Consider the following 13,819-nt stretch of genomic DNA (forward strand, 5'->3'; position numbering starts at 1 on the left):
CTCCGCGGTCCAAGACACATACCCATTGCCCTACAAGGACCGCGACACGTGACGAGGCATCGCCTCCGCAGTCCAAGACACGTACCCATTCCCCTACAAGGACCGCGACACGTGACGAGGCATCGCCTCCGCAGTCCAAGACACGTACCGATTGCCCTACAAGGACTACGACACGTGACGAGGCATCGCCTCCGCGGTCCAAGACACATACCCATTGCCCTACAAGGACCGCGACACGTGACGAGGCATCGCCTCCGCAGTCCAAGACACGTACCCATTGCCCTACAAGGACCGCGACACGTGACGAGGCATCGCCTCCGCAGTCCAAGACACGTACCCATTGCCCTACAAGGACTGCAACACGTGACGATCTCCCCCTTCAGCCCACACGATGAAACGAGGCGCTCTCTGGACAGCCCCCGGTACGGAATGAGTCGACTTCTCCACAGCTTACGACGCACGACGCACCACGCCTTCACAACCCAGTGCTTGTGACCGACCCCACCCGCAACTCACGTCATTGCGCGACAAGCGTCCCACCAGCAGTCCACGTTACGGCACGACACGCCCCATCCATAGCCACAAGAAATACCGACCTCTACCATCTCTGCCGACCTGCCTGTTCGTCGCCACATCCCCAGCCTCTGCCCCAGCTAACGGGACCGGTGACGCCGACAAACGGCTCCCGGGTCGCCGGCGGCGGCGGCTCCGCGGTCGGCGGGCGCTGAGTGCCGCCCGTCGCCGGAGGGCCGCGACGCCGGCAAAAAGCGCCGCTGATTGAGGGCTCCGGTGTCACGGGGGCCCAATACGCCACGATGGCGAGCAAGAACGGAGCGCCGGAGCGACCGACAGTTAGATTGATGCATGTGTCGATTTTCTTTCATCAAGGACCTCAGGAGCGTGTAATGTTCGAAGCCCGATATTTTCAAATCTGAAAATTCGAAGGTGGAAAGCCGCGTACCTGGTTTTAATCTGTCGTGAAGCAGGGAGAAAAGAAAACATTATTATCACACTAATTCATTTCATGAATGCCTTCGCTACTGTCCTTGAACGCTTCAAACGAAATCTTGCAGTGGAACCATTTGTTCCTCATTTTGAGAGTTTTTCGATACGCTTCTGATAGCTTGGCACACCGTGATGACTTCCCTCACCACCTGTAAAAGGAGACCTCTAAGTCACGTTCTGACTCTGTCATTGCTTCATCTGAACCAGCTCGTCACTCCCTGACCTTGTGAGAACCCTTGAACTATCTGTGGACCTGTCCCGGACAGTCTACATGTCACTGCTGGACTGCTTCATGACCACGGGCTAACCGCACTGTATCACCTTGTGATCACCTCTGAACCACCTCGTCACCGCCACGTGCCCAAACTAATGACCACTCCTGGACCGCATCATGAATGCCGTAGACCACCTCGCGGCGAATACTTTGAGCCAACTGTATCAACCACGGACCGCTTTGATTAACGTTTATCGTTCATTCCATTGTTCGTTACAGCTTCGAACCTTCTTTGAACTGCATTATAATAACCGGTTCCTAGGCCACCTCTCGACCACTTCCCGAAGCGAATTCCACGTCACATTTCACCTACACTACGTAGGCTGTGGCTTGGACAACATGCGTGCGAGCACCTGTCGGTTACACGCACGCGATGAACATGAGAAAAAGTTCTTTCGAAGTCAATTATGTACCCGGGAGCAGGTGAAGCTCGTTGTTCATTGTCAAATTGGTCACACAAGATACGTTTGCATTGTGGTCTCTGATCATCTCGCTGCCAGTTGCGGACCAATGCCACGACAAGCCTGCATTTACTTGCTGCTCCAAGCGTTTATATTTGAGGCACGTAACAGGAGCAGGAGCACTCGTACGGGCAAACCATCGCACGTGTTACCCAGCACTTCTACTTGGCTTCAAGAAGCACTTCTTCCGCTTGAGCACGTTCGACAAGTCACAGGGGACCACGTCTGATTCATCGCATGTGAAATAAAAAATGATGTATTACATTAAAAAAGCATTCTGGAAGAGGTGTCTTCTCTTACGATCTCACGAACTGTCTAACCCGTTACAGCCAAATTTGCAGGGTTGGGATTAGGCCAGTGTCAACCATCTTGCGTGCAAATTGTTGGATGCTCGGTTGGGATGCTCGGATTTTTGGTCAAAGTATGTTGGCAAAATTTCCTAGGATGAGACAAATGTGTCTTAATTTTGATTAGCTTCTTAGTCACATAAGTTCCATCATTTCATTCGCGAAAAACGCAGAAATACAGTAGTAGTGGAAGTGACAACAACAAACTTTGAGATGTCTGAAAACATGGGCATTCGACTGAGATCTTGCTCAAGCGCAATTTCTCCTTTTTGTGCCTACCTTTTTAGAGATCAGGATATATTTCCAAAACAGCCGCCAGAAGGTGGATTTCGAACACTGGTGGAGACTGGTGGAACACAAGCTGTAACGAAAGAAAACCAAACTTAACCAACGAAGGATGACCCCTGAGGGATCCTCATTTTATGCTCCTTGCGACACCAGCCTCTCTCAACATTTTCATCAAAGGTGTGGAACGACTTCTTTCACGTGCTTGGTTTCCAACAGAAAAGGATATAGGTCGCAGAGCTCCTTCGCATTCTTTTTCTTTCTGTCCATTCGAGGATGCCCTCTCGTCTTGTGGGGGAAAGAGCCTCGAAGACGCCGCCCTCCTTCGTCCTCTAGCGACCTGTGATCGTTACAAATGAGATCTACTTGAGGTATGTTTAAGATCCTTGTCGTCAAGGTCCTTCGGTATCGGACGCTGCTAATTTGGTAACCCCATTACTCTATGAACAAATTCCTCTTTGCACGCTGCCTTCAGCACTACGTCTGGTTCTGAGGTCGCGTGCGCCCCATGCTTACAGTGAGCTCATCAAGGCTGGACGGCTGCCATCGGTGTAATGGGCGACTATAATGTGCTGATAGTTATCTTGGTTGCCGGCCGTCTACGAATTGTGCGTTGTAGGACCAACAACATTGACAACTATCCAAACCACGTATGTAACAGAAACATAAGACATGCAGGGAGAATAGCTTTGTGACGTAACACCTATGTGATTTTACAGCAGCATGACACACTTTTGGGGGGCGTAATGTTGCTTTTAATGGGTTTGTTTTTACCGCAATTAGTCTGAGGGCATTGTAATCTCGAGCACTCTCCAGCCTTTGCAGCATTTTCTGCATCACCTGATGTCCCAGTCTTTCACACCGGAAAAGGCCAGACCGGGAAACGAGCGTGCTCTTTGTTAAGCTCAGGGAAAAGGAACAGTTAGCGCAATGTCTCAGTCATTTGGGCAAGTATTTCGGCCAAGACAGATCAATGTTAGTCCATATGTATTCCTTTCCTTCCGTAGATCAACTGCTTGGCTTCTGTTGTGAGCGAATGCCGAAATTATTCCCATCGAGTGATATCCTTATTTTCATGAACATTTCGCAGCTCCCTACTTGAAGAATGCCGTAGTCTCCCCAGCTCTGACCCATGTCGTTCTGTGCCTGAGAGAATGCACAAATATTGGTGAATGTTGAACCGCGGTTTTTCTATAGACTGGTGCAAGACAATTCCAAGAAGGCGTTTCCCCTTTTCAATATAACAATAATGGCCGACGTAAACCAGCAAGTCAACTGGTGTGACCAGTCTTACCCCACTCTCGTCTGTGGCGTGCAATGTGACCTCGACGGCCGCTGTGCGCCGCTCGCCAGCCGATGGGGCTTGGGGAGTGCGCCGAAATATGTCGAGAAGCGCGATGTTTCTGCCGAATGATTGGCCGCCTAGAAACAGATCAAGTGGTCCACGAAGCGTCTCAATGATTCCGAATCGTGGAACGAAAGCCGACAGACCGGAAATGGATAGATGGCGACACGAATACAAATGGAGCGGCTGGTCCGTGGGTGCGGCGCGCGTCGTCACCGGCGCGCCAGACGAAGACTGACTTGGGTGTGATGTCGATACTTGGGTCTGGATATCAACGTGGCGACGGCTGAAATATCAGGGAACACCGCGAGGCAAGAGCGCCTGTCGCCAGGCATCTGAATATCGAACTTCAACTGGAATTGAACTGAAACCTTGGTTGGAATGAGACCGACACAGTTGCGAGGAACGATTGCAGCCAGCATATTTCAGCGATAGTCGGTGTTCAAATGCGCGGACTAAAATAGCACATTTGAGTATCGGAGTTCCACGACGGGGAAAACATCCCGTCGCTGGTCATATCTAGTATTAGCAAAATTGACGTCAATTATCTGTATAGCACCACTTTATGTGAGTGTGAAGGGGGAATGGACTCCCTGTACGTGCGTGCGTTTGTATTTTGGAGCACAAACCACACGTTAGCATTTCAGTGACAGATAAACGGAGAACTTTTACACACATGACGCAGGAGCAGCAACGTCATTGCCTCGAGTCAAACCATGAATCACCCGGGTTCGCCCGAGGGAGGTGGTTGAATGCACCCCATTCGGGATTCTGGAATAACTTCTGAACTTCACAGGCAGGTCTGCCAAATCTGTGGCTTTACCCAGTGCTTCGCCGAATAAACCATTGTTGATCTGTTGAGACACCAGAGGTACTGCCAGATGAACCACGATTCACTTTCACGTTTTTTTTGTGCTCATCTGAACTAGTTTGTGGGTATCTACACGACTACTCAGAAAGCAAATGCTTGTATGCATTTCCTAACCTTTCAGGGAAAACCGGCTTGACGAGATTGATAATAATCTTCCACGAAAGCGGGCTTACTTTTACCACTAGCCCCAGTTGAACCTTATATATCATCCATGATAGTGATAGTTCATTGGCCGCCAGAGTTTTTGCCGAGTAATGTCCCATGCCAACAGACTTGTATACTTCCCTGTTGTGTTGTGCGCACTCCGACAGAACTGGGAACTGGCGAACACGTGCGCCGACGAACGCAGCAGAACACAAAGTAGTCGCTAGAGTAAGCTTACCCCGATGAGCCCCAGGGAAAAACTTGTCATCTAGCTAAACCAGATTCCCGGCATCTCATCTGTGGTGGAGGCCCGCGTCTCCCGGACGTCCAGCGGGAGTCCAGGCGCCGCCGACCCGGCCCGTAGGGCGGCTTATTTCAGTGCGTGGCACACTCTGAACTGACGCAACCACGCGGTCTCGCGCGCCGGCCGCCGCCGACCACACCGCAGCAGCTCGGCTTAATCAGGCGCCGGCTCGCACCGTTTAATGGGCTCGCTGCCCGGAGGCCACTTCGATAAATCGATGTCACGTGATCAGGAGCGCGTGTCTAGGGCGACATAGGGCGGCGGTCAGGGCGAGTTCTCGGCTGAGCGCGGCAGGGCTTCGTGAGCGGACTCACGAGCTGTGCCGCTAGGGGGAGCCACTAGACCTGCTGTTTACTCTGCGCTTTAGTCCAAGTCCTCGAGGCAGAGTGTTAGCACCATAAGTCCTTCGGCAAATAGAGGGCGCCGATACAAGATCGCCGGGATTTTGAAACACCTCATCAAATCATCCGCAAATAAGAACATGAATGTAGTTAAGACGAAGTCCCTCTCCCTTTAGATTAAATGTACGCATCCGTGCTGCGAAAACTGTGTGGTGTGCAGAGACAAGTGAGCGAACCTGCTCACTGGAGGAACCATCGCTGCAGCGAAATCAGAGTGGGTTACACTTGACCGCGCATGGCACCGCCCACGCCTCTGGCTGGAGGTGGCTGTGGCCAGCAAGGCGTACAGCAGTTCCGTGAGAACAAAACAATGTTTGATGTCTCCAAAGAGCGGTCATGGGCCTTTGTAGTCATACACTTATAGTGTGCTATGTTTTGTCATGTCTTTGAGCATCTGATGATAATTACTTACGTTTTGGTGTGGTGTAAAACTTGGTGTGATGCCAAATTAAAAGCCTTTCGGCCGTTCTTATCTCACGCTCCCCTCTGATTGCCGGGTTTCCTGCATGACCTTAAGAAGGGGCACGGGTCACCGTGCCTGCAGGCAGACCACTTGTATGTGCCCCTGCTGGCGACCCGGCTGATGACGCTGCTAAGCTCCGACAGAGCCGGACGTTCGGATCAAGCTGGGTGTTTGTCAGACCTTTGGGCAGCACAGGAGGCGGCTGTAGGCGATATCACGTCGGCTGCTCTGACTGGACAGAAGAGTAATGGCGCCTTGTCATGCTCAACTGATGTACCAAAAGGTGGTTCTGGTCAAATAGGTTGTTCTGACGTAGCCTCTGGCAGTGAAAAATTGCAATTTTACCTGTCAAGACTTGCTTTTCGGGCCCCTGGTGCGGCATCGGGATCTTGACCCCTCGGCCAACCGATAGCGCACAACTTGGCCTTACTTCTGACCAGGCTAGCGACGGCCAATGATATGCCATCCGGTCCCGAACTGCCTCACCCCAGCTGACGACATATGACGCTGTTGTGACCAGGCGTCGGCCGACTAGTGATACATCACCCGGTCGTGTTCGAAGCGGTAACGCCCGGCTAACCGCATGCTGCTGACCCAGACTGGACTGATGCTCACCGGTGAGCCAAATAATGACATGTGACCCGACCCTGCTCAAACTGCACCCGGATGTTGACAGCCACTTGGTTTGGGCCGGACTGGGAACAGCCGATGGTGTGACAGGGCCTCATGAGCATGAAACTATAAAATCAGAGTCGAAGGCGAGCTGGGCCAGCTGATGATGACGTCAGCGTCTCCTCGCCTGGCAAGAGCTGTCCAATGACACGTATCTGGCTCTGGCCGGACTGGCAAACTAATAAAGCGCCGATTTCGTCCCGCTGGTCCCGGGTGCCTGTTCTCACCGGTCACCGGGTGTCATTTCTCATCGGTCGAGGTGCCTGTTCTCACCGGTCCTGGGTACCTGTTCTCACCGGTCCCGGGTGCCTGTTCTCACCGGTCCCGGTTGCCATTTCTCACCGATACCGGGTGCCGGGCGTCTTTGGAATTGACGCCTCATCTAGTGACGTTCTGAATGATCATGGGATTATTCATTAACTGGCACCATCGTTCATTCATTGGTGTCGTAATATCACACGCCGGTGGCCGTTTCCGGCGTAACTAACAGACAGCGATTCCATTCAGCCAGTGGTATCGGTCGGTTGTTATGGTACGCGCTGAAAATGGAATACATGTTGCAGTGGTGAAGGCTCCTTTCAGCACCAGTGCAATTGCGTAATGTTTTGAAATGCACGTGCCATCATTACTTTGTTGCCACTCGTCTAAACGAAAATTAAACTCGGAGTTTCATTAATCATGGCACGCAGCGCGGAGCAGGCCCTGTGGGATTGTGGCATGATTGGGGGTTTTGATATCAGTGCATATAAGCTTTAGGCAGGGTTACGCCTTCGGAGGCGCATCGCAGGTTACGGTAGAGTTCCCGAGGCCTCACCCCTCGTTAAGGGGGGGTGCCAACTAGGCCTCCACCACGACAAATGGTCTCATCACTCACAGGTCTACCCCGTACTTAAACCATTTGGTCGCGGAGCAGGACTCCATTCGTCAGGGCCATATGCGAGTGTGGCATGGACCCGGCTGCGTGCCGGCATGCAACAGACCACACATGCGTCACGGCACGCATGCGATGGTAGGCGCCGTCCTCCCGGACCGGGTCTGGGCCGCGTCCGGGGCGGAGCTCTCGTCAGCGCGGTGCCATTTCTCCCGCGCGGAGGTGCCGTGCCGAGTTGTGGTTAAATAGCCCGTCATCGTCAGCCGTTATCGGCGAGCTTCCCCACCATTTCCGCCGAAATAACCGGCCCCGAGGAATCAATACACCACGGAGGCTTGCGGCGTGATTTAGAGCGCGCTTGCATGGGATGGCCCGTCTGAGTTTTACCCGAGCGGAAAGGAGCGAGGTCGGGCAGGGGGAAACAAAGCGGTGTCCCGGGGGCGGCGCCGCCTAACGACGTGTCCCCGAGTGAGGGGCTGGACGCACCAAACAGGTCGCATGCTTAAGCAACATTTATCGGTCACAGTCGTTAGCGACAGAGCATGGAGGGCGCGAAGCCCGCCTTTGACGGTTTTGATATTTAGCCCGAACGCTTAGGCTGGATATATTTCTGGAAATAGCGCCCACGCCAAACGGCGCTTATTGCGCGAATCCTGAGCCCGCCATCCGACTGTGAAAATCCGGTCAACGGAAGATTTTTGCGTCGAAAACTCAGCGTGCCGCAATCCTCGGTGCGGTCCTTTCTATGGTCCTTGGTCCGACTGCACTATGGCCAACAAGTTATGCACCCTATAGTTAAGGGAGTTTAAAACTATAAAGAGCAGATGCATCACAATTAATCGTCGAATCAAATGATGGAGACATGCCAAAGATATCTGCAATGAAAAAACGCGTGCACCGCATTGTCATCTACTGCCTACGCATACCACTAACGGCACGGATTCTAAGCGACGCATCAAATGTTCCAGTAACGAGGAGTACCTCACATTCCCCCATTTTACCTGGCGGGAAATAATCAAGCGTGGCACCTGCAGACACAAATGATGATCCGCGCTATAGCCGTCAGACAAAGGCCGGGACCGTCCGCTGACTGTCCGCCTGTCACCCCCACTATCGCGGGCTCGGTTTCACAATTGATGACGCCCGCAAATGCTTCGTGTGAAACGCGGCCACAAAATGAAATATGCGACCGAATCAGCCCACAGTTTCCCAGCGCAGAGATCACGGAGCGTGTGGAAACGAAGCAGATCAGTGTAAGCTGCAGTCGGATGCAACTAACACGTCAATGGCGGCCCGCGGGGCGTGACGCAAGAGCGTCATGAGAAAGCAGACCCGCACGGGTCCGGCGCCTCTGGCCGAGGCCGGACTCGGACGACGTCGGCTCAGTTCTCCGTTCGCTGGAGCACAACTACGAAGCACCGGAGCACGGCCGCGCGTCCGACCAGCTGGGGACACATGGGCCGCGGAGACGCACGCAGACTCACTCGACTCGACTCGACGACAGGACGACTCGACTCAACTCGACTCGACGACATGACGACTCGACTCGGAGACGCACGGACGCAGTCGGCTGGACGGGCACTCAAGCGCCAGGGGCTCGGCTTCCGTGGGAAACAGCACGCTTGCCAGGGATGGTTCGGCTCGCAGGAACACGCACACGGTCGACCCACCGGGGACGTACTCGACGCACTCGATGGTGAGTACACATGAGGCTGACTGGTGAACTAACACACCCGCATCACCACGGACACACCCGGCCCACCACGGACACACTCGGCCTGCAACGGACACACCCGGCCCACCACGGGCACACACGGCCCATCACGGTCACACCCGCACCACCACGGACACACTCGGCCTACCACGGACACACCCGACCCACCACGGACACACCCGGCCCACCACGGGCACACTCGGCCCACTACGGACACACTCAGCCCATCACGGGCACACCCGGCCCACCATGGCCACACTTGGCCCACCGCGGGCAACTCAGCCCACCACGGACACACTCGACCCACCACGGACACGCGAAGCCCACCACGGACACACGAAGCCCATCATGGGCACATTAGATCGCTGAATGGGTGGACGATCGACTAACAGCGACTCAGTCAGCTCGGGCGCGCCAAAACCCGAGGGAACGCGCCAGGTGGGGCGTCTGCAGTGCCGGGCGGGACCCCGCTAAAATCGCCGCACGTCGCTCCGGACTAACTCACAGCGAAGTCGGCGCGACCGGACCGGTGCCGCGCATTGGCCGACTCGGCCCGGTATCATGAATAGCTAATGCGGGGGTTGTCGTGTTGTGCTGATCTGCAGTCGTGGCATGTCGCATTGATTTATTGATGTGGAATGTGAAGGAAATGAGTCGTAATGATAGGACGGCCGGTGGCAGCCCCGCAGGGTCGCTGTCGGCTGCTGCCGGCGAGCGCACGTGCCACTTAGTCTCAGAGGCAGTCGTTAAGTCACGCAAGGGACTGTACTTCCAGTCAGTCACTACGCAGTTGACAAACACCGTCTTCCGTATGCAAGCGTTGTTTGCGAAGACATTGTGATGACATTGCTTACTATCGTATGGGTACCAATCACTTCATCGAGCCTTGACAGATTCTTTGTTTTGGTCCACATGCCAGGTCAGGGCAAAAAACCATGCACGCAATTGATTTTTGGTTGGCACCTCGTACGTTGTAAATGCCGCCGACCAAGCTACTTGAACTCACTGGACTTTAGAAGAGGTGGCGTCATATTGGAAATAAGTGACATCCTTGGGAAAATGTTAAGTGTGATGGCTATTCGCTGCCATGAAATACACAGAGGGCCGGTACGTCATCTTCATGGAGATTAAATGCTTCACACGAATTAGGTGTGCCGACAAAGGTATTTCGAGTAAAGTTTATAGGATGTTGAGACACTTCAAGGGTGGAGTGTATAAGCGACTTCTTATGAGATATACAATAGTTCAATACAACTTTTGTAACATAAACCTTCAAAGCACTTAGCGACTCTGTTTTTAGACCGCATTTGGGTAAATTTGAATTCACAAATTCAAATTTAACTTCGTGTGTGAACCGTCAGGGGCATCCATTCTCGTGCAGATTTGAGAAAAACGAATTCGTCCACCTACAGCAAGGGTAGCGCATCAACAGTTCAAAACTGTTCAAAAACGTGTTCTCACATTCAGGCAGTTCCCGTAGACAGAAACTCTTGCAAATCTACTTGCATAATTTGGAACACCGTTCCCATGCGCGCTGGGAAATCAAACGAAGTGCAGCTGCGAATTTTGCCTTCAGCATACGCCGGGGAGGTGAATATACGGCAGTGCCATGGTTCCAGCTGTGCAGCGTTGGGTACAACGTGTTGCGGCCAGAATCAAGGGTGCGAATGTGCCAAGTACCCCCGGCTGTTTGCCATTTGCTGGGCTGAAAACATAACTCAAGATTGATAGTTTGTTGCTCGTTTTCGACAAAGATACATGGAAAAACGTCGGCTGTGCCCAATACCGATCAACATGAACATACCCATCAACGGACTGGGCCTACCCCGCACAAAAATAAAGTTTTAGCCAAGCATGCAGCAAGTTGCAGCGTGCTCACCTGCTAAATATGCAATGTTCCGTTTTGCTGGCATTTTCTATTCATTCTGTAGCATTTTTGCAAGCTTTGGCAACACACACCACACACACACACACACACACACACACACAACACACACCACACACACACACACACACACACACACACACACACACACACACACACACACACACACACACACACACACACACACACACACACACACACACACACACACACACACACACCACACACACACACACACACACCACACACACACACACACACACACACACACACACACACACACACACACACACACACAACCACATATATATATATATATATATATATATATATATATATATATATATATATATATATATATATTGTATATGACCCTTCCGTAACGTTATTCTGGATTTACAGGGGTTGATGACATTGCGAAGCCTACATTTCTACTGGCGCTCAGGAAAGCAGACTTGGACGCCTTTTAGTAGGCCCGTCGCTTTCAAACCTGGGCGAGGAGCTGTGCCCAATAATTCAGTAGTCTAAAGGATGCACAGAGGGTGCGCATTTCCAGTAGCACAGCCAGTTCCGGCACCCCATCGCTGACCGGCCACTCACAGTCGAAGGATTGCTGACCATACATCTCCTCGTTGGATGTATGTTCCGCTGCGCGCGCGCGCACGGCGGCACTACTCTCATCGACGCTCCCTGCCGGCAGGGTCGCCGGGCGAGGCTGGCGTGCCGCCGGCATTGATGACCGCGCCCGCCTGGCGTGCAGCACGGGCGCCCGCGGGAGTCGCCATGAGCACGAGCCCCGTGCGCCTATGGCCGGCCATCGCCGACTCCGCGCTGCCCCCGCCGCGCCGCGCCGCCGCTCTGGCTGCCGCTTGCGTGCTGCTGTGCCTGCCGCCGGGCGGCGGCGGCTGCCCGGGGCACGTCTGCGAGTGCAAGTGGCGTGACGGCAAGGAGGCGGCGCTGTGTGTCAACGCGTCGCTGGTGGAGGTGCCGTCCGGGCTCGACGCCGGCACGCAGGTGCTCCGGCTGGACGGCAACCGGCTGCAGGTGCTGACGGCGGACACGTTCAGCCGCCGGGGTCTGCTCCACCTGCAGCGGCTCTCGCTGGCCGCCTGCCGGCTCGGCCACATCGACCAGCGCGCCTTCGCCGGCCTGGCGAACCTGGTGCAGCTGGACTTGAGCCGCAACCTGCTGCTGCTGGTGCCGTCCGACTCGCTGAAGCGGCTGGTCGGCCTGCGCGAGCTGCGGCTAGGCAACAACTTGATCACGCGCCTGGCGGCTGACGCGTTCTCCGGCCTGGCCGAGCTGGAGCGGCTGGAGCTGAACGGCTGCCAGCTGGCCACCGTGCACGCGGACGCGTTTGTCGGTCTCGGCCGGCTCCAGTGGCTGCGGCTGGACAACAACCGGCTCACCACGCTGCCTGCTGACAGCCTGACGCCGCTGGCGAGCGTGCGCGAGCTCCACCTGCACGGCAACACGTGGTCGTGCGACTGCCGGGTGCGGCCGCTGAAGCGCTGGCTGGAGAGGACGCGACCCTCGCACGCCGAGGAGCCGCGCTGCGCCGAGCCGCTGCGGCTGCGGGACGCGCCGTTCGGCACCGTCCGGCTGGGCCAGTTCTCGTGTCCGCCGGTCATCCGACAGGGCGCGCGCCGCCACCAGGCCTGGGCCGGCGACAACGTGACGCTTTCGTGCTCGGTAAGCGCCTCGCCGGCAGCCGACGTCAGCTGGCTGTGGCGCGGCCGCGTCATCGCCAACGGCTCGGCCATGCGCCCGGCCGGCACGAGCTTCCACGTGTTTCACCACGGCCGCGAGGAGAAAACCAGCATGCTGACCATCCAGGCGGTGCGCGCCGCCGCCGCCGGCCGCTACATCTGCGAGGCGCGCAACTCGGCAGGCCGCGTCACGCGGCCCGTCACGGTCAGCGTGACGGAACGGGAGGGCGTTACGCACCTGACGCTGAAGCTGGACCGCGGCCTGCTGCTGGGCGCGCTCGTCGTCGGCCTGCTGCTCAGTCTGGCCGTCTGTATTTGCGTGTGTCTGTTGTGCACGCGGGCGCGTCGACCGCCGACGCCTGCCAGGCCGCCTGCGGCGCCGCCAGAGTCCAGCCACAAGCCCGGCGGCGGCGGGCGGCTGGCAAACGGCGGCCCGCCGGCGCCCGGTCGGGTGCCGAGCCTGCCCCGACCGGCGACGGCGACGGCGACGGCGGCGGCGGCGACGGCGACGCGGGTGCGGCCAACGGGCACGACCCAGCGTCCGCCGCCGCCGGCGCAGGACGCCGTGCGGCCGGCGGCGGCCCGGCCAGAGCCGGCCGGCCGGGCGGCGTCCGGCCCCGGCCCGGCGGCCCACTGGGGCCTGCCGGGCGATCGATGGCCGCCGGCAGGTGTACGGCTCCGGAGGAGGCCGGCCCGCGGCCGGCGCGGCCCCGCGCCGTCGCACCGGCGGCAGCCTTCGCGGCGGCTCCGGCGGCCGGGCTGCGCGGCCCGAGTGGCAGAGGAGCGCAGCGCCGTCGGCGGCTACTGCACGCTGCCGCGACGCGGCCCGCCGTCGGCGGCGCGGCGCTCGCCGCCCTTCTCCGACCGGTCCGAGTCCACCTGCAGCCCGCCGAGTCCGGTCGGGCGGCACCGCGGCTGCGACGCTGAGCCGGTCGCGCGGCCGGAGTCGGCGGCGGCGGCGGTGCCCGCGCTGCCGGCCGCGCTACCCGAGCTTGCCGAGCTCGCCCGTGCCCGCCGACGCGGACGACTGCGGCGGCTACACGTCCGACCAGTGCGTCCCCACAACCA

The 13,819-nt window shown here is 56.4% G+C and overlaps 1 protein-coding gene across 1 annotated transcript in view; it reads left to right on the top strand.

The window, feature by feature from the left end:
• Nucleotides 1–13,819, top strand: part of LOC119108294 (reticulon-4 receptor-like 2) — a 42,597-nt gene that overhangs the window by 17,846 nt on the left and 10,932 nt on the right. The window contains exons 2-4 of the mRNA XM_037231870.1: nt 11,970–12,734; nt 12,852–13,062; nt 13,525–13,644. Coding sequence (XP_037087765.1) covers nt 11,970–12,734; nt 12,852–13,062; nt 13,525–13,644 — 1,096 coding nt within the window. The remainder of the gene's footprint in view (nt 1–11,969; nt 12,735–12,851; nt 13,063–13,524; nt 13,645–13,819) is intronic.

This window comes from Pollicipes pollicipes, unplaced genomic scaffold (genome assembly GCF_011947565.3).
Source record: "Pollicipes pollicipes isolate AB1234 unplaced genomic scaffold, Ppol_2.1 Scaffold_6686;HRSCAF=7923_pilon_pilon_pilon, whole genome shotgun sequence".
In the NCBI taxonomy this organism is placed as follows: Eukaryota; Metazoa; Arthropoda; class Thecostraca; order Pollicipedomorpha; family Pollicipedidae; genus Pollicipes; species Pollicipes pollicipes.